At 42.4% G+C, this 23,503-nt stretch overlaps 1 protein-coding gene across 1 annotated transcript in view; it reads right to left on the bottom strand.

The window, feature by feature from the left end:
- Positions 1-16,943, bottom strand: part of LOC308103070 (uncharacterized protein) — a gene marked incomplete at its 3' end in the record, with an annotated part of 28,647 nt that extends 11,704 nt beyond the window's left edge. Inside the window, exons 1-4 of the mRNA XM_080452918.1 lie at positions 16,831-16,943; positions 9,417-9,476; positions 3,757-4,030; positions 301-364 (exon numbers count right to left, since the gene is read on the bottom strand). Coding sequence (XP_080309044.1) covers positions 301-364; positions 3,757-4,018 — 326 coding nt within the window. The 5' untranslated portion in view covers positions 4,019-4,030; positions 9,417-9,476; positions 16,831-16,943. The remainder of the gene's footprint in view (positions 1-300; positions 365-3,756; positions 4,031-9,416; positions 9,477-16,830) is intronic.
- Positions 16,944-23,503: the final 6,560 nt, after the last annotated feature.

The following is a 23,503-nucleotide window of genomic DNA, read 5'->3' as shown; positions in this document are numbered from 1 at the left end:
TACGGACAAAGTACTCAACCCCAGTACTACTTATCAAAGTATAGATACCCCTGTCAAATATTACTCGACTAGATTTTTAAATTACTGTCACATTTTCAAAGAAAATGAAATAACAGTGAAAACATGCAACGCATTGTGAGCTTGTAGATTGTCTATTTTCTCTATCAAAATAGGAATTAATTGGTTAATTCATAATGTATTATTTATGTTTGAGTCAAAAATACTGTAGGCCTGCAATATTTGTATTTGAAATGTATTCAATTAAATGCACTTTGTTACTGTCCACTACAGATTACTTACCCCTCAGGTTGTTCAGACACGCTGGTTTTAGAGGCCACGACTCCTTCCTCTTTTTCCTTTAGACCTTCACACACACACACACACAGACACAGACACACACACACACACACACACACACACACACACACACACACACACACACACACACACACACACACACACACACACACACACACACACACACACACACACACACACACACACACACACACACACACACACTCTAAGGGTTTTCTGGCCAGAGGCTCTGGTGGATGTGGACCATCAAATGCATTTATTCCAACTTCCTCTTCATCCTCTTTTACTGATTATCCTTATAGACCACGTTTCAAATTGGCTAACAACAAATGTACAGGTACATTTGGACTCTAAATATTTGCTATAAATATCGTATTTCAATCTTAAATTAGTTTAATTAAACAATAAAAACATTAATTTTGAAATATACATAATAATATAAAATGTTAATTGCACCATAACTTCAAAACAACATGCAGGGAACAACATGCCGGCAGCCATCTTGAATCATCCCATTTAAAGTCCTCAAAAGGCATGCCGTACACAGGTATCCACCAGGGGGCACAAGACATGTAGCAAATATACAATGGGTTTTTCAGTAAAGTTATTTTTATCTTATTGATGACATAGAGGGCTTAGAACTGAATGTATCAAATATGATGCAAATGGCGTTATAGGATTAAAGTTGTATTTCACACGTCCAATGTGAGGTTTAAATCCTCAGGAAAATCTGTGTCTGATAAAAAAATGTCCAGGTCAAGTATTTTTCTTAGCAAAAAAACTTCCCTAAAGTTACCATTAGCTTTCACTTTGCTCTGTCTTTTCCCTCATTTAGTATTATTATTAGTATTTAGAGAATAAAGAAGAATGCACACAGAACATACCGTGACCAAAACAAGGCACTTCCTCGTTGATGAATACATAATTAACTGATGGTAATGCCACTGATTCAGTCCTGAACCCTGAAACCTAGGTTCAGACACCATAACCACCTTCCTAGGTTGAATATGAACTGAGATAGGCCTATAGCCATTATAAGCTTCCAGCAGCCATGGACACCATCTTGACAATGATATTACATTTTCCTAGATGTTCTAGATGTTCAAATATGTTCTGGGGGCGGCGGGGGGAGGGGTGTAGTCTGAAGAGGTGAGTGCTAGGGCAGGGGTGATGCAACTTTGATGATGGAGAGGGCCACTATATTTCCACACTCACTCCAGAGGGCCACATTGCATATACTGTCAGAGGGCAGACACCTCTTATCTCCCTATTTTAACTTTTTTTCGTACATTAATGCCGTATTTCGCCATTCTATGTCACACAAAAGTAGCAAAAATACCCGATATACAAGCTCAAAACGCGCCGCAGTGCGACGCGGTTTGAGCTTGTAGATCTGCTATTTTAACCTGCGGGCAGCATTAAGTGAAGATGGGGGCCGCATGTGGCCCCCGGGCCACCAGTAGCACATGTATGAGCTAGGGGGTGAGGTGTAGTCTGAAAAGGTGAGTGCTAGGGGGTGAGGTGTAGTCTGAATAGGTGAGTGCTAGGGGGTGAGGTGTAGTCTGAATAGGTGAGTGCTAGGGGGTGAGGTGGAGTGTGAAGAGGTGAGTGCTAGGGGGTGAGGTGTACTCTGAAGAGGTGAGTGCTAGGGGGTGAGGTGTAGTCTGAATAGGTGAGTGCTAGGGGGTGAGGTGTAGTCTGAAAAGGTGAGTGCTAGGGGGTGAGGTGTAGTCTGAATAGGTGAGTGCTAGGGGGTGAGGTGTAGTCTGAATAGGTGAGTGCTAGGGGGTGAGGTGGAGTGTGAAGAGGTGAGTGCTAGGGGGTGAGGTGTACTCTGAAGAGGTGAGTGCTAGGGGGTGAGGTGGAGTGTGAAGAGGTGAGTGCTAGGGGGTGAGGTGGAGTCTGAATAGGTGAGTGCTAGGGGGTGAGGTGGAGTCTGAAGAGGTGAGTGCTAGGGGGTGAGGTGGAGTCTGAAGAGGTGAGTGCTAGGGGGTGAGGTGTACTCTGAAGAGGTGAGTGCTAGGGGGTGAGGTGGAGTCTGAAGAGGTGAGTGCTAGGGGGTGAGGTGGAGTCTGAAGAGGTGAGTGCTAGGGGGTGAGGTGGAGTCTGAATAGGTGAGTGCTAGGGGGTGAGGTGGAGTCTGAAGAGGTGAGTGCTAGGGGGTGAGGTGGAGTCTGAAGAGGTGAGTGCTAGGGGGTGAGGTGGAGTCTGAAGAGGTGAGTGCTAGGGGTGAGATGGAGTCTGAAGAGGTGAGTGCTAGGGGGTGAGGTGTACTCTGAAGAGGTGAGTGCTAGGGGGTGAGGTGGAGTGTGAAGAGGTGAGTGCTAGGGGGTGAGGTGGAGTCTGAAGAGGTGAGTGCTAGGGGGTGAGGTGGAGTGTGAAGAGGTGAGTGCTAGGGGGTGAGGTGGAGTCTGAATAGGTGAGTGCTAGGGGGTGAGGTGGAGTCTGAAGAGGTGAGTGCTAGGGGGTGAGGTGGAGTCTGAAGAGGTGAGTGCTAGGGGGTGAGGTGGAGTCTGAATAGGTGAGTGCTAGGGGGTGAGATGGAGTCTGAAGAGGTGAGTGCTAGGGGGTGAGGTGGAGTGTGAAGAGGTGAGTGCTAGGGGGTGAGGTGGAGTGTGAAGAGGTGAGTGCTAGGGGGTGAGGTGGAGTCTGAAGAGGTGAGTGCTAGGGGGTGAGATGGAGTCTGAAGAGGTGAGTGCTAGGGGGTGAGGTGGAGTGTGAAGAGGTGAGTGCTAGGGGGTGAGGTGGAGTGTGAAGAGGTGAGTGCTAGGGGGTGAGATGGAGTCTGAAGAGGTGAGTGCTAGGGGGTGAGGTGGAGTGTGAAGAGGTGAGTGCTAGGGGGTGAGGTGGAGTGTGAAGAGGTGAGTGCTAGGGGGTGAGGTGTACTCTGAAGAGGTGAGTGCTAGGGGTTGAGGTGGAGTCTGAAGAGGTGAGTGCTAGGGGTTGAGGTGGAGTCTGAAGAGGTGAGTGCTAGGGGGTGAGGTGGAGTCTGAAGAGGTGAGTGCTAGGGGTTGAGGTGGAGTCTGAAGAGGTGAGTGCTAGGGGGTGAGGTGGAGTCTGAAGAGGTGAGTGCTAGGGGGTGAGGTGGAGTCTGAAGAGGTGAGTGCTAGGGGGTGAGATGGAGTCTGAAGAGGTGAGTGCTAGGGGGTGAGGTGTCGGTACAAACATGCTATAACATTGATAGAAGCTTTTAGCTTTAGTCTATTTCTTTTCGATCACCTTAAACTATGTTACAGTTTAAATGATGCTACTGTATGTAATGTATGGATACTGTTGAAGATGATCAAAATAAACCCAACTAAACATGCATGCTTTGTATTTTTGTGTTATTCACTTCATGAAGTTAGAACATCAGTTAATAGTCACTTACACACACTCCCTACAATCTACAGGGGTGTTTTAATACAACATTAACATCTCTACCATCTCTTCACCTACCTTTGAGTGTTTTTTCAAACTTCTCCGCCAGATCACGCCTTTTGATCTTCATCAGAACATTCACCAGGACCTGATGTGCATCTTTGGCGTAGGTCCCTACCATCCGGTCGACGGTGTCTTTCCTCTCAGCATTCTCCAGAGCTGCCTTTGAGAGCGCCGGGAGATCTTTGACATTTCCAGTTTGTTGAAGATGCCACTTGAAGTCTCTGAACTCACTGGTTTCCAGCTCCTCCAAAGTTTCCAACATAGCTGTTTTGGACATAGTGGATTCCTGCTACAAACAGATGATGTTAACGTCTCAGCTTCATTCTTTAATTTGTTTGGATGTGTGAACACAAGTTTTAGTTGAAGTTACATTAAGACTATATATGAATATATTAAGGCCGGGTCTATAATGCATTATAAGTGCATTTGTAATGCATTATAATGCGCTTATAACACTTGTTATAAATGTTTATAATCATGTATGACAACTTATAACATCCTTAATAGTGTATTATAAGTGCCGGTCATAATGCATTATTATGCTCAGTGGAACAGCACATTATAACTACCATAACTTAGTCAGTTATAAAGGCACATAGAGAAGTGCTATAATGTATCATAACGCATTGTAAAATAAACTCCTCACAAAAAGTTCAGAAACTTAAACTTGGTCGGTTATTTCTCCATTTCAATAATACCAATTGGTATTGTATTTGATGTTTTTATCATTGATTAGTCACCGTTACAACGAGGTATAACAAGGATCGTGCAATCGTGGAATGAGCAACACAGCTAAACGTGTGGGTAGCGCCTCCCAAAGAATTGCCAAAATCCCCCAATATGCTTCTGTTGGTATTTGCTACATACGGCATTAAACTAAGACATTAAACTAGAAAAACGGACCACTCCTGCAAACTTTAGATGCCAATCTTAATGTGTTTTGCAAAAATCGGCCTGCTGGTGGCGCTATATTAGTCCTATGTGAAAAGGGTGGCATTTCTTCCTCGACCTAGTGGGAATGTGTGTGCAAAGTTTAACGCCAATCAGAAGCTGCGTTCATGATTTGAGGAATGTTTTTCAAAGCGAGCCACTCTGCACATTAGATGCCAATCTTAGCCAATCAGGATATGGAATATGAAAAATCACACATATCCGTCTTGATGACTTGATGTGTACCGATTCGTGTGATGTTTGGACAAAATCTGTAGGAGTAATATAAAAAATGTCTTTGCAAAAGTCAGCCTCCTGGTGGTGCTATAAATTGCTGATCTAAAAAATGCATGGCAGAGGTTTTTCCTTGGCCTCTAGGGAGTGTGTGTGCAAAGTTTCACACCGATCGGTCCAGTTATAGGTAAAAACACAAATCGGCATTGTATAGCACCTTGAGGCTGATTTGAAAAAGTGTAGGGTGGCATTACTTCCTTGGCCTGGTGGCAATATGCATGCAAAAGTTTCACGGAAATCACACATGGTTTGAGTCATTTTGTTGAAAACGGACCACTCCTGCGTGCCGCCGCGATCATCCATTCCATAGTTATGGGCAGTTGAATGTAGGTTGTTTTCGACAGACGGACACACACGGACGGACGGACGGACGGACGGACGGACGGACGGACGGACGGACGGACGGACGGACGGACGGACAGGGGGCAAATCATAGTCTCGGTCCCACCTGGCGGAGACAAATATCCTCTCTAAAAGTGTTTTATTGGAAGGATTGACCCCAAATATGTTTTTCTCATTTTTTCTCTTCTAAATCTCTGTGTTGTTATTCATGTCTTTACTGTTTCGCTCACTGCCTCACTGCCTGTTATGTATTGTTTTAGCCATTATTTCTATGTTTTTTTTGCCACTGTTTTATTTTGTATTTTATCATTTTTTGTTTTGTGTTTTTTGCTCTGTAAAGCACTTTACACCCTTTTACCAAGTTCCACTCTAAAACCTCAAAACTTCGGTTTTGACCTTGTCCTTGTTCCACTAAATCCATGAAGGACAACGTTTAATATATGATGTACGAGGGTATAGAGCACTGAAGTCTGATGTCACTGCCACTAGAGGGCGCTGTTTCACAGGTTTGTGGCTTTATTTTTTGTGTTGAAATCCCCATTTGGGAATCTTAGATCACGTCATATACTGTGTTCCAAACATAAACACACCACCCTGGCGTTTTTGTCAGGGGGCGTGGCTCTGCATCGTTTATGATATTCATTCATATTTGATACTTTTTTTGGATGTGTGAACACAAGTTTTAGTTGAAGTTACATTAAGACTATATATGAATATATTAAGGCCGGGTCTATAATGCATTATAAGTGCATTTGTAATGCATTATAATGCACTTATAACACTTGTTATAAATGTTTATAATCATGTATGACAAGTTTAAATTAATGAATTCTGCCTAAAAAGTCTTAAGAACTACTACTTCCAGGTCTGAAATCACTGTCCCCACAACAGCCGTGTTCATGGGAAATGTAGTCTTTGGGTTGTTTGACTCGTTTCTAGTGTTTATATTGTGTTACTCTTTGGGTAAATGTGTACATTTACACCTTCAGTCGATGTTTCACATCCATATGAGTAAAATCGCCGGGGTGGCGTTATTATTTTTGGAACACAGTTCTTATATGAAGCGATCTAAGATTCCCCAATGAGGATATGAACACAAAAAGTAAAGCCACAAACCTGTGAAAAGCGCCCTCTACTGGTAGTGACGCCAGGACTTCGGTGCTCTATTAGGACCGATAAAAACTATATCACATTACTATTGCAATTTCTCCTGGGTTGGGCCATTTTTTAGCTTATTGTTACGGCCAGACTTATTTTAGTCAGTGTTATTTGCATTTTTTGTATTTAGTTTTATTTGTACTGCTTGTATGTTTGTATTATTTGTTTTCTGTTCCTCTGAGTTGGTGTGCTGGTGCCAGGGGCGCCGATGACGTGGGGGCGTCGGGGCTAGCGCCCCCACACTCAATTGGTCAGCCCCCTCATGAATCTCAGATGTCAGGCTCAAACTTACAGTACCATTACTATTACCATTACTATAGCGGGGCGCAGATAGGTGTTAACGCGCCGTTGACACCTAGAACAATAGCCCAGACAGAGAAACGGCTCGCGGCGGGGGGGGCGGGGCTATTGCGGCTCGAAAAATCGAACACAACTTGTTTAGACCAGGGGGACTCGGCACCAAGCGTCATGTGAACCATGGCTATGGCTGTGTGCTAAACATGTTCTGCAGGTTTTGGCTCTGCCGTGTGCCCTTATTGAAATGAAGGGTCGCTATGCTGTGTCCCTTGACTCCCTCGTCCTGTGTGCACTAACAGTCACTCACTGCATGCACTGAATACCAGTGGTGGAAAAAGTACTAAAATGTTTTACTTAAACAAAAGTATAAATTCTGCGGTGTAAAAATACTCTATTACAAGTAAAAGTAAGGTATTCAAAATGTACTTGAGTAAAAGTAGAAAAGTATTGGTATCAAAATGTATTTAAAGTACCAAAAGTAAAAGTACTCATTATGCAGAAGGTCCCATTTCACAAGTTTTCAAACGTGTAAAATGTATACAAATTCTTTGAAAATAGCAGATCTACAAGCTCACAACGCATCGCAAATCTGCTATTTTCAAATTGCCAAAGTATATATACTGTAAAGTGGTTTTGTAATAATAATAATCAAAATCTACAAAGTAACTATAGTAAATAAAGTTATCAAATAATTGTAGTGGAGTAAAAGTACAATATTTGTCTATATGTAGTGGAGTAGAAGTAACTATAGGCTACTACTAAAATAAGTACTTTTATTTAAGTAAAACATTTGAGGATGGGACACACTGAAGGATGGGTAGAGTGTTGTTAATGTTGTTTTATGGTCATTTAATGAATTAATTAAGCAAAAAAAATCGCAAAAAATCTGCCCGCGACGCAGTGGGTGGAGGGGGGGGGGGGCGGGGGGAAGGGGGGTGGGGGGAAGGGGGGTGGGCGAGTGGTGGTCAAGTTCAGCCCCCATGGTCGCGCACAAAAGTCAGCGCCCCTGGCTGGTGCTGATGGTCAAATGGACTGACACCTGTGGCTCTGCTAATGGCCTGGCCGCTGATTGGCTGTGGCTACTAGCCCTTCTCTGTCTCCTGCTCTATCCCATGGCAGCTGTAAAGCAGCGGAGAATCCCCCACCAAACCATGTAGCTTTGAGTCCTTTTGCATTTAAGTTAGGGGTTTAGTATAGGATGTTTTGTACTATTGTGAACCTTCACCCTAAAGTCAATCTTATGTGACAATATCATGTTAAAACTGCTGCAGTTGAAATAATAAAACATTTCAGTATTTAATTCAGTTGTTGTTTATGTTACTACTTTTTATCCTAGATGGTCGTAACACTTAGATTGACTGGACTAATAGTAGGGTGCCAACGTTTTTTGGGGATACCTACTATACTGTACTATGCTATAGTGGTTCTCAACCTGTGGGTCGGGACCCCCACAAGATTTTTCTTTTTTGGGGGGTGGGTCCCCAGATGACAAGGAAGTGTCAATTTAAGGACTCAACCTTTTTAATAGTTAAAAAAAACGAATAGAAATGTAAAATACCATTATTGCATCAAAGGTAATCAACAAACTATACTACGAAAACTGGCCAAATTGTCAAATAATATAAGAAAGAGTCAAAACATGTGGAGATAGCAGATATAAAAGCTCACAACGCCTCGCAACGCTTAGATCTGCTATTTTCACAATATTCATCTGAGGAAACGAGTCAAACTGAATGCCTCAACTCCTACATTCCAAGTGCTTATCAGGGTGGGGGGTCCCCAGTTCAAATATGATTATGTTGGGGGGTCCCCAGCTCAAATATGATTATTTTGGGGGGTCCCCAGTTCAAATATTATCATCTTGGGGGGTCACGGCCTGAAAAGGTTGAGAACCACTCTTTACATTTACACTCTTACATTTGGACAAATCTCAAAGTTCTACAATAAACGTTTGCATAAAAACCATCACACCAATAAGAACGGATCTAAGAAAGCAGAAGCAAAACATAAAAGACGCGAGGCCGCACGCGCGCGAGCGCACGCACACACACACACACACACACACACACACACACACACACACACACACACACACACACACACACACACACACACACACACACACACACACACACACACACAAATTGTATTCTTCTGAAGCAGTCCAAAGAGAACGTTTGGATAATGGATTCATGAATGAAATTACAGAGGTGACATCTGCAAGGTAGATGTATATGACAACACTAAAGTGCCCCCCCCCCATTCTATATATTGTGGGTTAATAAATAGGCCTAAATTAAAGAGATTAACTTAATTGGCGGTCGCTCACGTGCGCGTGTATGCATGAGGGGGTGCACATGCATATGACGTAGCACTCCACTATATAGTTTAACAACACATTTAAAGATTTAAAAGCAAATTAGACCTTAAAATCAATCATGTGTGTGTGTGTGTGTGTGTGTGTGTGTGTGTGTGTGTGTGTGTGTGTGTGTGTGTGTGTGTGTGTGTGTGTGTGTGTGTGTGTGTGTGTGTGTGTGTGTGTGTGTGGGGACAGACAGACAGACAGACAGACAGACAGACAGACAGACAGACAGACAGACAGACAGCAGTAAAAAGGTAAAGAGATGAATGTTGTGAAGTGGATTCATTCATACCTGTTTGATGCTCTTTCCTCAGTGAAGTATCAAACAGCTCCGTGGATTACACACCTTTACCTAAATGTTGACAAACAGCTCTGTGGATTACACACCTTTACCTAAATGTTGACAAACATCTCTGTGGATTACACACCTTTACCTAAATGTTGACAAACATCTCTGTGGATTACACACCTTTACCTAAATGTTGACAAACAGCTCTTTGGATTACACACCTTTACCTAAATGTTGACAAACAGCTCTGTGGATTACACACCTTTACCTAAATGTTGACAAACAGCTCTGTCGATTACACACCTTTACCTAAAAGTTGACAAACAGCTCTGTGGATTACACACCTTTACCTAAATGTTGACAAACAGCTCTGTGGATTACACACCTTTACCTAAAAGTTGACAAACAGCTCTGTGGATTACACACCTTTACCTAAATGTTGACAAACAGCTCTGTGGATTACACACCTTTACCTAAATGTTGACAAACAGCTCTGTGGATTACACACCTTTACCTAAATGTTGACAAACAGCTCTGTCGATTACACACCTTTACCAAATGTTGACAAACAGCTCTGTGGATAACACACAGAGCTGTTTGTCAACATTTAGGTAAAGGTGTGTAATCTACAGAGCTGTTTGTCGTTTAGGTAAAAGTGTGACGACTAAACGTGTGAACTTTGGTGCACTTATTTTCATACTGAAAGCTGTATTATATATAACTTCATATTTTATTTTTAAATCATTCTTATCTCATGTTTCACATTTTGCAACAACTGTCTGTCTGTCTGTCTGTCTGTCTGTCTGTCTGTCTGTCTGTCTGTCTGTCTGTCTGTCTGTCTGTGTCTCTACTGACATGATACTGGCATGATACTGACATATTGACCATGACACTGATCAATACTGACCATGTTACATGTTACTGACTAGAGTGTAACATGGGTCCAAAAAATGGGATCCGAACCGAAACGGACCCGTGGATAATTGGACCGATTGGAAAGGACCCGAGAAAACATTCCAAATTACTGGACCCGGTCCGAAACTGACCCGGTCCGAAGCGGACCCGTGGATAAGTGGACCCGGCATGAAACGGGACCGAGGCAAACTGGACTCGGTCCGAAACGAACCGAGGAAAATTCAAATGTATTAGACCCGGTCCGGCCGGGTCTACAGACCTGTACTGAACCCGGAGCTCATTTAATGCTAAAATCACTGTGGTATTCATATTAGCCATGTGTGTCAGTCACATCCTGCTCCCCCCGCAGAGTAACGTGCTACAGTACAGAATAAAAAACATTTGCATAAAACAATCTAAGCATCTCTATTTGACCAATATAAATCTACAGTACAAGCACATAAATAGTTCTTTATCTATATCTCCTAAGTAGCACTCCATCTCTTATTTGATCAATATACACTGAATCAGTTATCTTAAAAACTAGCAAATCTACAAGCACTTAAACAGACCTTTATCTATCTGTGCACATACAGACACTTTAAACTCATTCAGCCTGGAGTATTAGTTATTTGGGCATCATTAGTGTAGCTATTAAAGCCATGAGCAGATCTACAAAGCAAGCTCACACCCCTTGTGAGCTTGTAGATCTTCTAATTTCACTAGGCTATTTGAATGCATTCGCCACACGTTTTTAGCTTTGATCTCTCATCAAAATTGATGTAGATGATAAATTGGCAACAGCAGCAGCAGCTGCGCTGTGCTTTTTTTGGGCAAACTGTTACTAAAGTATTCAATCAAAGCTACAAAGAGGACATAAGTGTTTTAGCTGAGCTTCATCAACAATGCTGCCAGCTTTACATACCTCTACGTGCCTTTTGCAGTCATTAAGGCCTCCGTGAGCAATTGAGAAGTCACTGTTACATACATACAGTAACAGTGCAACGGGCAAAAGTGTCATTATTTTAGACACGGGTAACTCCTTGAGTACTGTGTATATATATTTTTCTCTCTTCCTAGCAGGGCAGGAATTTCACGGCGGCCACGACGTTGCCCCTCTCATTGGCTGTGTGCCCCTCGAAAAATGACATGCCTTCACGGCCACAGTGGCCGTGGTGCCATTGCTGCGCTAGCAGCTGATTTCACAGTTTTTCCTCTGCGCGATTTTCCTGTCAATAAGTTTTTTTTTAAGACACCAGTCCCTTTGGTTGAGCTGCGCACCCACAACATGACTAGTGGTAGGTAAGTTTGATTTTGAGCCTCCTATGAATAGGGTGACCATATGTCCCGTTTTGTGCGGGACAGTCCCGCATTTCAGTGACTTTTCATGCGTCCCGCAAATTGAGACGCTGTCCCGCATTTTGATTGATAGGCTCCAGTTTTCAAATGTGCGTTTAAAATCTTGGTTTTATCAACTAACTGGCTGTGCGCAGCGGAGCAGTGGAGCCTGTCATCAGGGGACGGGCCGAGTGTGTGTGTGTGTGTGTGTGTGTGTGTGTGTGTGTGTGTGTGTGTGTGTGTGTGTGTGTGTGTGTGTGTGTGTGTGTGTGTGTGCGTGCGTGTGTGTCTGTCGAGAAACGCAGCCCAAAACACACTCGCCCCAAAACACACTTGCCCCTTTGTTTTTCGCCGACCGAGGCCGCCGGATATACCCGGGGTGTGTGTTTTGGGACGAGGCGTTCTTGTATTCCACCAGCAGGCGATTTCACTCACTGGCTTGTTTACAAGTCGGAAAGAAAATAATCAGGAGCTCAACAACATAATAAGAGGATACAAGAGCTATCTGTGCTAGCTGCAAAGTGTGCATATTTAAGCAAGTATTTTAACACAGTGAAAGCTACCATCAAGGCACCGCCAAAATACATTTTAGTCGGCTGGGGATTAAACCCCTCCCAGTCGGGGTTGTACTGGTCAGCTCCCAGTACAACAGGCTGAGATTTCAGTTCATTATTTATTTTTCTCAGTTCTCTGGTGATTTGTGGTTTGCCAGAGGTGAAGAGCCCCCCCCCATGACTCTGTGTGTCTTTTAAGTCAGCATAATAATTCAGTAAAAAGCAATTAAAGTGTATATGATTATATGATCAGCAAATATATCAGTAAATTAAATTATTAATAACATCATGTTAAATAAGTGACACAATCTATTGATTCACGTTTACATGTGTGCATGTAACCTCTAATCTTTCAAAATTAGGATACTTTCTGAACAAGTTATCTCACTAATCAGTCATAAATATAGACTGTAAGTCAGATAGCGTGTGCAGCTCACATACAGGATGTAAAACCACAAAAAGCCTCTTCCTGTTGCTAGTGTTCGAGTACAATTCAATACAAACTGTAGTTTCCTCTATCATATTCCTTCTTTAGGCATATCTAGTGATAATATAATGTTAAGTCTATATCCTAAAGTGAGCTTTTCAACATATTGCATTCTAATAAAATTCTCATGTTGTCAACAACTATTACGGCTACACTCCACTTTAACAGCTAAACAGGACCCTGAGTTCTCAGGGGTTGATGGTGGATTTGCTGACTCTTCCTAAATGGTGCTTCTTCAAACGTTATGATATACATCCGATAGTTTAGGTAGCTAAGCTAGGATGCTAATGTTCAGCCTCTCCCTGCACACACACACACACACACACACACACACACACACACACACCAGGGATTCCGTTAGCCGGTATTTACAGGCCATTGACCGGTAAAAGTTTTAATTGGCCGGTAATTATAAACACCACCGGCCACCGTGGCCGGTTGGGAAAATGGTGTTATTAGGCTATTTTATCATTTAAGCCTATTATTAATATTATTATTTGGATAAAGTACTGGTTGTTGGTTACAAACAACCATTAAAATCATAATCATTTAAAGTTTTTATCATGATCTGACTGTGGTTTAATTCCCGACAGCCTGCTCTGCTGCTGCTGCGCACTGCAGTAGTAGATTCGCCTATTCGTTGTACGATGGTGTCGCGCATTGAAAGTATCAGAGCTACAAGCTCACAGAACGTTGCAACGCGCCGCGTTATGAGCTTGTATGTGTGCTATTTTTGATACGCCACAAAACAGCTGATAGACACACAGCTGTGTCTCCTCCTCATCAGCCAGCGTGGTTCGCTCGCGTGTGTTGATAAACAGAACCGGGATTTTCTGAGGTGATAGAATCTGAACCAAACCGGACCCAATTGTCGATAAAGGGACCCGAATATTATGCAAGCACAGTGACTGTCTGTCTGCAATGGAAGTGGTGAAAGTTGGGCGACGGTGTCGCGCATGGAAAGGCTCTGCCGCAGCTCGCCCCAAAACACCCTCGCCCCATTTTTCAGGCGGACCAGCGGTTCTTGTATTCTTGTATTTGTTTTACAGGGCAGGATAAGGGTAGAAATAGGTTTAGGATTAGGTATAGTTTTACTGAGGTTAACATTAGGAATAAGGTTAGGTTTAGGCATAGTTTACTGATATGTTTAGGAATACCAGGCGAATACAGCCGGATTTTCATATAATTTAGTTATCTATAAAAACAGGAACAGATTGCATCTGTGATAAAGTGGAAAGAAGCGCAGCTCTAAAGTAACAAGGTAATGATCAGTTGGGTGCATGTATGCAGTGCAAACGCGCATGTGATGTTAATTATAATATATGGCCGGTAAATGTATTCTTTGGCCGGTAAAATAAAATCCTGCCGGCCATGGTGGCCGGCCCAAAAATGCCTAGCGGAAACCCTGACACACACACACACACACACACACACACACACACACACACACACACACACACACACACACACACACACACACACACACACACACACACACACACACACACACACACACACACACACACACACACACACACACACACACACACACACACACAACCTGGGAGCTGACCACTTATACTGTTGTACTGGGAGCTGACCAGGCCCTGGGCATGGGAGTCCAATCCCATGCCCAGAGGTTTCAATTGGGTAGGCCAAGCTATGGCCATACCTTGGCTCCAGAAAAAAATAAAATAATAATAAAAATAAATCCTGAATAGTAGCCTAATGCAGGTGTAAGACCATTTGTGTTTGTATTGTGTTATAGGTATAATGCATATACTTTTCTATGCATTTTGGGGGTTTTGGGGGGTTTGACCCCCCACAAACAGGATAGGTGTCCCTTATTTTAATCTCTGGGAGTTGGCAACCTTAACCTTGCCATACCTTAGCTTTTGCTGAACTGACGCCACTGCCCATGCCACCCAGAGCGGGCAGTCACATGGGCAGGTAAACACACTACTTGATTTGTAAGGCACGTGAGCGTCTAAAAGCGGCTATATCTGTTTTTAATGGTACAGGATTTACAGTCTATAACATCATTTAATTACTGGTTTAATACAGGATTTACACGATATACATTTGAATGTAAAAATACTGTTGGTCAGATGGCTATAGAAAGGGAATAGATATTTACATATTTACATGACAATACATATTTATATATTATTCACATGTATGTAAATTGTCACCTTCTCCCCCACACTGTGGGCGATACCATTGTCTTTTAAATATCCATTAACCTTTCATTCCCACTCAAACCTAACATGTTGGCTACAGGCAGAAAAATAATAATAAAGGCTATAAATTCTGGGCACGTGAATGGGTAACTTGGAATGGTAGATAATATGTAACATATTTATGACAAAAACGTATAAAACTGCACGATTGCTGTAGCAGTGAGCTTGAATTAGGCACACAAACGGGGTTTAGGAAATGGTTACGGTACATTTACACTCATGAGTTACAAATGGATAACCTATATGTATGATTATATGGCTTAACTCTTTCACTGCCAGACTTATTTCTGGCATTGTCTCATGCTGTAGTAAACTATAATCAACGGAGGAGGACGTGGGCTTTTGCAAATGTTATGTTATGACATGACGTCTAATACTGTTGTACTGGGAGCTGTAGATTTAGTCGACTAAAATTGATTGATATTTAATCAACTAAAACTAAAACATTTCAGATGAATAAAATATGACTAAAACTAAATCTTTCAAAATGAACACTGACATACAGTCACAGTAAGTGAATACAGGCCATCACTTAATGATGACTTGGGGGTGCAACGGTTAATCAATGTTACAATTAATAATTGACAATCGATCATTTAATAAAACAATCGGTGAGGGAAATATTTCATGCCAATATTACTTGGAAAATAACATTTTGGTTCCTGTCTGTCAATCATTTGGTTGGAGAACCCCTGGAACCCCCTCAGGGACCCCCACTTTGAAAACCGTTGACATGAGGGGGTGTGGCTTAGTAAACAGATGATGATTTTAAAACGGGAGAGAGAGTCAGTTTAGCTGTTGGTCTTTCTCTCTTCCTTGTTCATCTTTGTATAACCTGACGTCTCTACTCAAGCCACCTTCCCCCAACAACAGCTGTTTGGAGTCCAAACATGTCCACTGTTGGAGCATCACAAACTGCATGCACATTTATGTTTAGAGGATCGGTGATTAATCGCTCAATGCTATATAAAAGATGACTGGGGTGGGTAATTCACACCCTCAACAACACCTCAGTAGGAAACACAAACAAAATGAGTCACCAAAAAGGTGCTTTGTCTCCTATATGAGAGAGATTTAACAATTATCGACATTTTCAAGTGCAAGCCCCATTGTCTCATGTTGTAGTAAACTATAATCAACAGAGGAGGACGTGGGCATTTGCACATGTTATGATATGACATTATTTGAGCTGTTTTTTAAATTACTCAATAATGTGTGCATTGTACTGTAGTTTAAAATTTAAAATACAAATCTTGTAGTTAACACTCCCAACGCAACTTTGTTTTAGCAAGGCATAAGGGTTAAATAAATTAATTCATCATTTAGTTATTATGATGATCGGCTTGGCTCATTGTGGTTCCCCCTCTGCACCGTGGTGCCCCCTCTGCACCGTGGTACCCCCTCTGCACCGTGGTACCCCCTCTGCACCGTGGTGCCCCCTCTGCACCGTGGTACCCTATACGCACAGCGCGTGGTACATATGTGCCAAGCGGCGGTAACCATCTCTCATCATATACCTACTGTTTGGAGCAATTCTGCGTTTCTCCCAAGTTTAGTTACACAATTCAGCAACATTGACAATTCAGCTACATTCACAATTCAGCTACATTCTCCACCTATAGTATGTGAATTTTGTGTTACAGCCGTTGTGTGGAATTCAGATGTCCTTACGAAGTCAGCACTGCAAAGGTCTATTTACCTTTGCAGTACTTACTCAGAAATAAAAAAAAATGAATTTTAAAAGCTTCCCTTTTATCTGCTCAGTTTATGTTGGGATTACAAATGTGTACTTAAAAAAATATATATACAAATATAAACACAATCTAGGAAGGTTTCATGCCAATTCCAAACATCTGACACCAAATATGTTTCATCTGAAAAAAGAGAAATAGTCAAGTTTTTACCTTCCATGTTTGAACGAGGTGCAGCAGAAAAAGCCCGCCGATGCTCTGGTGAGAATAAGGTCTTATGGAACGTCCCCAGACATGAGCGTGTGTATCGTGTGTGCGTAGGTGAATGTTCGAGAAGTGAGTGTGTCTATGTGTGTGTGTGTGTGTGTGGCTTTTTCAACTGCCACCCGAACCCACAAGAAACTCTGCCTTAGTTTGCACGCGTTCTAACAGTGCTCGGGGGGGGGGGTTAAATAAATGAGAAGATCTAATGATTCACGCTTACATGTCTGCATGTAACCTCTAATCTCTCAAAATATGGATACTTCTGAACAAGTTCTCTCACTAATCAGTCATAAATATAGATTGTATGTCAGATAGCGTGTGCAGCTCACATACAGGATGTAAAACCACAAAAAGCCTTTTCCTGCTGCTAGCATACTAGTGTGCCTCAGCAGGCTTTTCAACCATTCAATACAAACTGTAATTTCCTCTATCATATTCCTTCTTTAGGCATATCTAGTGATAATATAATGTTAAGCCCCTATATTCTAAAGTGAGCTGTTCAACATATATTCCATTCTAATAAAATTCCCATATTGTCAACAACTATTACGGCTACACTCCACTTTAACAGCTAAACAGGACCCTGAGTTCTCAGGGGTTGATGGTGGATTTGCTGACTCTTCCTAAATGGTGCTTCTTCAAATGTTACAATCTAAATCTGATAATTTAGGTAGCTAAGCTAGGATGCTAATGTTCAGCCACTCCCTGCACCCTGAACTCATGCTTCCTTCAATGCATGAGGAGCTAGCAAGCCGCTTCTTATCACCTGACCGTAGGACGTACCGCGTGGAAGGATCACATTATTCCAACCAGTTCCTTTCCCCTCCATCAGGCCAGTGACCAGTACAACTATAGTTAACTCACACACACACACACACACACACACACACACACACACACACACACACACACACACACACACACACACACACACACACACACACACACACACACACACACACACACACACACATTTGTGTTTAATAATTTATTCATGTCCACATAAGAGATACAATACAAGGACACAAATATTACAAGGTGCTGTAAAAAATGTACAGTCAGCAAATCATGGACAAATACCGCCACACCCGTCAGGGGTACAAATACCCTCAAACAACACCGCCTTCAAACCGGTTTTCCTGCCAGGTACACAGTATAAAGAGGGCCCAGAAATAGCTTCACATTTCATTATTGTTGTGACTTGTGACTAGTCTACTACTCTACAACATGAAGAAGCCACCAACCAAAAAGCGATTCGTCCAGAGCAGCATGCTACTACACTTCGCCGCCAGCTCCAGCAAGACGCCAGCAAAGGACCACGGCAGTGCCAGGACACCAGCGCCCATCAGCGTGCCAGCGGTGACGACTGCAACCCCAGCCCCAGCAGTGGCAGCTGGTGGGGGGCCACAACCAGCAGCCACAACGCCAGACCCGCCACCACCAGCAACCATCGCCGCGGTCAGCACCATACCCGTGCGCCCCTGCTCCCCGGATTCCAGCGGCGACCTTGTTCCAACAGACCTCTCTGCTATAGACAGCAGACTAGGCTGCTATATGTTTGCACTGCAGTGCACTGTATTTGATTTGTTAACTTTGCTGTTGTAAATACACTTTTGAGAATAAAAAAACATACCGGTCAACGCAGAATTCACCATACGCCACTCAGCGGGGGACGCATGCAAACGCGCGCATCGGCGCCCCTAGGTGGTTTCTGTAACAAGCCCTGTGGTGTGATGCAAACAATGAGGTACATGGGTGGTGGGAAACCAGAGGGAAAGGTTGAGTCTGGTGGGAAGGATCTGTAACCTGGCTTTTACTGTAAAGGTGATAATGTCCTCATTGAGTAGCCTGGTAAACCCCCCTCCCTCTGGAAATCTCATTTGCATTTCATTTCAGGAAGGAGTCTGGCCTGAAGGCTTGTCTGGGCGTTTCTAGCCCGTTCACCAAATGGACGAGCCTATCAGAATCGTCGCTCATCGTTCTGTGATTGACAGCGAAAGTTGGCCAATCAGGTGGCAAGTTCGAGTGAACCCGAATGGAACCGAGTGCAGCCTGAGTGCAGCCGCAATGTTTTCTACTCTCTTTTAAACTTCAAAACGCTCTCAAACTTCTATTTTGAGGCACGGAATTTACTTTTAAGATATCGTTTGGATAGAATTTAGTTGGCTAACTTCATATATGTGGTCAATTAATCATGACAGAGCCTATTTAAAAATAAAAATTCAGAGAACTGGCAGGGGCGGGCAGTGACACGCATGTATCCGAATAAGGCAACCTTTTTTGGGCATGGCCGTCTCAAAAGTCCTGTTGCATCACATTAGTGTGGAGGTGGCAAAAATGCACTGGCTGAAGGGGAACACTGCTGATTGGCTGAAGGGGTTGTCAGTCAACGGTATTACTCCTGCCCAACTCCAGCCCACAGCCAAATTGCCGAATGGGCGATCATGCCAGACTCACTCCTGAAATAAATTTAAAATGAGATTTCGGAGAGAGGGTTCACCAGGCTACTCATTGAGAGCAGTGTTCCTTAGAAATGAACGGGAAACAGAGTGATCAGCAGAGGGAAGACAAGCAAGTTTTCCCTGAAGTTTAAGGCCAGTCCAGTGTTGTTGCTGATGTTGAAACACACACACACGCACACGCACACGCACACACACACACACACACACACACACACACACACACACACACACACAGTTAGTGACGTTGATACTGTCGCACAATTAAAACGTGCCAAATGAATGTCTGCCTTTTTCATTCAGAGAAATGCATTATAGGACGTAACGTGATAGTGACCATCCTGATGTACTATTGACTGTGGGATGAAATTCATCCACTATAAGGTATAATAATCATAAAATGCATCCACTATAAGGTATAATAATCATAGAATGCATCCACTATAAGGTATAATAATCATGAAATGCATCCACTATAAGGTATAATAATCATAAAATGCATCCACTATAAGGTATAAATGGTGTGTGTGTGTGTGTGTGTGTGTGTGTGTGTGTGTGTGTGTGTGTGTGTGTGTGTGTGTGTGTGTGTGTGTGTGTGTGTGTGTGTGTGTAGATGCAATGTGTGTATGTTAGTATGTAGGTCAGGTGGAACAGTATTATTTCGTTAGGATGTGGTTTCTGATTGCAAGAACTCGATGAACAAACAGGCTGCCTGCGTCACAGACGAAGACCACTGATGTTTCCATATCAAGCCTTTCTTTCTCAAACAGGATGTGTGTGTGCGTGCGCGCGTGTGTGTGTGTGGTCTGCTGTGCAAGGTGCTGGATAGAAGTGTTGTCACGTGTTGTCTGTGCAGGAGAGTCAGTGTGAGAAACTGCTGGACTCGCATACTGAAAAATGAAAATTAGATGTAAAAATGGTCCTTTACTTACAAAAGTGCAAAAGAAAAGTGACCCAGAGAGTGGACATGCTACACCTGACGAGTCACGTTATAATAAGTCACATCTACCCGCAGCGCACTGGGCCAATGTTCTCCCAGTTGAGTTGAGACTGTTCAAGTTCGGAGGAGGACGGCTCGTTGTGATTAAAAGTACGTTGTAGCTCGTTGAGCTGTGGAAGGATATAAAAAAAGATTGCATAATGATCCTCCCATCACCCTCAGGCTGTGTCTGTGTTAAATTTATGTGGGAGGAGCTAATGTGTGTGTCTACTGCACAGGCCCCGCCGCTCACCTTATCAAACGGCGAATTTACATAAAGTGTGAACGCATCTGAAACAGACATTCTCCTGTCGCTACATGTGTGAACGGCCAACACTGGAAATTGGCCCCGATTCACTAAGCAATTTACGACCATATTTTGATCTTACCGGCATTTAAGACAATTCCTACACTAGCAGTCAGATTCATTACTGTTTTTTTGTCTGTGTTTTGAGCGTGAGGTGCTCACGTTCTCAAGTCAGCTCCGAGGCTGTCTTACCAGGGCTGAAATGTGCGTATGTCTTTAGAATGCTTTATTCTTCATGCCAAAATCAATTACAACAGTGGCAAACCTCAAATAAAATATGGATGTGGCCAACTTTTGTCAACACATATATATAAAAAATAAAACATATGTCAAACGATGTATTGCTTGTAGCCTATGCATAATAAGACTTGATGCAGATCCCACCGCTTTTTATTTATTTTGTAGGACATTAGTTGCATTTAGAGCTGAATTATTAGGTCCCTCAGTGTGTTACATAGGGGCCATCTCAGCCAAAGTGTCACGTAATAATGAAAATAGACTATCATGCCTTAATGTCACTGCGGCGGCGCAGACCTGCGCGGTATTAATTTATAATACTGTAGGCTACTGTATATTGATCACATGAACACCACACACAATAGCCTAATACATTTTACCATCTGAGGAAACTATAGTGGATGAAAGCTGTGTCCAGAAGATCCATTCCGACGTAGGACAGTGATATATTAATCCAAAATTAACTAATTTAATCAATAAGTAATCAATAAGCTCTGGTCCATAATCGGATAGCAGCGTTCCACTTGTATGCTGGATTTCATCATATTTTTACCTCGGTAAAGGTGAGCAATGTTCATTAGAAAAGGCTTATATAATATCCTTTCCATGTTTTATTAGCCATAAATAACCAATATTTACAAGCAACTTTACAGGATAAAAAGCCCAAATTTGCTTATAATAAGCGGATATGGCAACACTGTTCAGTACGGTGACGTTGAAGTTGGATGATGTTGGATGCAGCCTTCCAGATTAATCATGTCCTACACCTGGTCATCCGCACGTCTCAGGGATATACGAACCCCTTTGGGAATTGCATGTCATTTTGTGAGTACAGAAAATACGCCCTCCTTTACGAACTTTATTTACCCCATATTTACGACCAGCATAATGAATCGGGGCCAATGTCCTGACATGAAGCCCCGGACATTTTCCAGTGTTTATGTCTGAAAGTGGCTTTACATTAGTTTTTCTTGACCACAAATGTACAGCATGGTATGTAGAAAGTTGTTTAGACCGATGTTAGGATCATTGTGTACCTGCTATCAGTGGTGCCTAGCAGTGGTGTGTTCTACCGTGTAACGCTGTGTACGTAGTATACTGTACCGTACAAGAACATTTTTAAAACATCATTATGGTTTACCCTCCTAAAAAAACTAGTACACACACCACTGGTGCACATAGTACCACGGCGTCCCGCCAGTCTTTTGAGCACACATGCACACGCACACGCACACGCACACGCACACGCAAATGCAAATGCAAATGCAAATGCACACGCACACGCACATGCACATGCACATGCACACGCACACGCACACGCACATGCATTGCACATGCACACACCTCTTCACATCTCTTACCAAAGCTTACAGAAGCTGCTGAGTGTCAACAGCCTGAATCAACGTAGGAATGACGGTGTCTGGATGCATATTAAAGGTCCATTGTGTGACCTGATAAGTACTGTAGGTGTAGACGTGTGACGTGTGCGTGACATCTTTAGAATAAAGGTCCCACCAGTTCAAATAATCAACACTACTAACTACACTGCATGCTATATCCTCTAGTTTCAAATGTTCATAATGCTACTTAGATAGCATGTTGTTCCTGTGGTAAGCAACATGTCTTTCCCCCAGAGGGCCTGTAGGCTCTACTGACTTTGATAAAGTGAGTGAAGGGCCGAGACTTGAAACACATGATGCTGAATTATATTCAAACGGCATGAATTTTGCTAGGTCATTATGAAAAGATGTCATACATAAAACGATCCACCTCAATGCATTTTCTACTTTTAGATTAGCCCAACTAATGTATATCTTGCCATTGTCTTATTAATCACCACTTCATGAGACTGTTTCACAATGATAAACATTTGATATTTACCATGTGAGTACATACAGTTACATGATATTTACCATGTGAGTACATACAGTTACATGATATTTACCATGTGAGTATATACAGTTACATGATATTTACCATGTGAGTACATACAGTTACATCAGTAGAATGCAGGAATGGACTCACATTGTAAACATTACTTTCCTATATATTTGGAATGGAGTTAAATTAATTCAGCTCCAAATCTGGGGCTCGTTTTGTTTTTCTTTGAGGAAATTGTGGACCGGATTGGTTCAAGGGTGGCTCAAAGTCTGGCCCTCGTGCCATATATTGAACATAATGTTGTTTAGATAGATGCTGGTTCATTGTTTACCTGCTATCCTATAGTTTAACATGTACACAATGAATTAATGGCATATATTATTCATATATTAATATACATATTAAAGTCATTTATATGTTTCTGTATTATGTTCACATCATAGTACAGCAATATGTTCTACACAGTCTTACTATGCCATGAATATTATATTATACAGTAGTACTACATCAATATAAGATATTATACAGTAATACTATAGTAATATAATATCATATAATATCATTGTTTCATAGTAACGTTGTACAGAACAGGTCACATGGTCTGACATAAATAAAACTAGGTCATGGAGACGCACAGTGAAATACAGTGTTCTCATGTGTCTTCACTGACACCTAGTGGTTCCCCTGAGGAAGTTCAACAGAGTGAAGTTCCTGTAAAACCAGGTCAAAGCTGCTCTGTTTGTGATTGGTTGAATACTT

Source organism: Gymnoscopelus braueri (genome assembly GCF_963280865.1).
Source record: "Gymnoscopelus braueri genome assembly, chromosome: 16".
Lineage (NCBI taxonomy): Eukaryota > Metazoa > Chordata > Actinopteri > Myctophiformes > Myctophidae > Gymnoscopelus > Gymnoscopelus braueri.
Note: the sequence above shows the minus strand (reverse complement) of the source record. Positions and strands in the feature narration are given on the sequence as shown.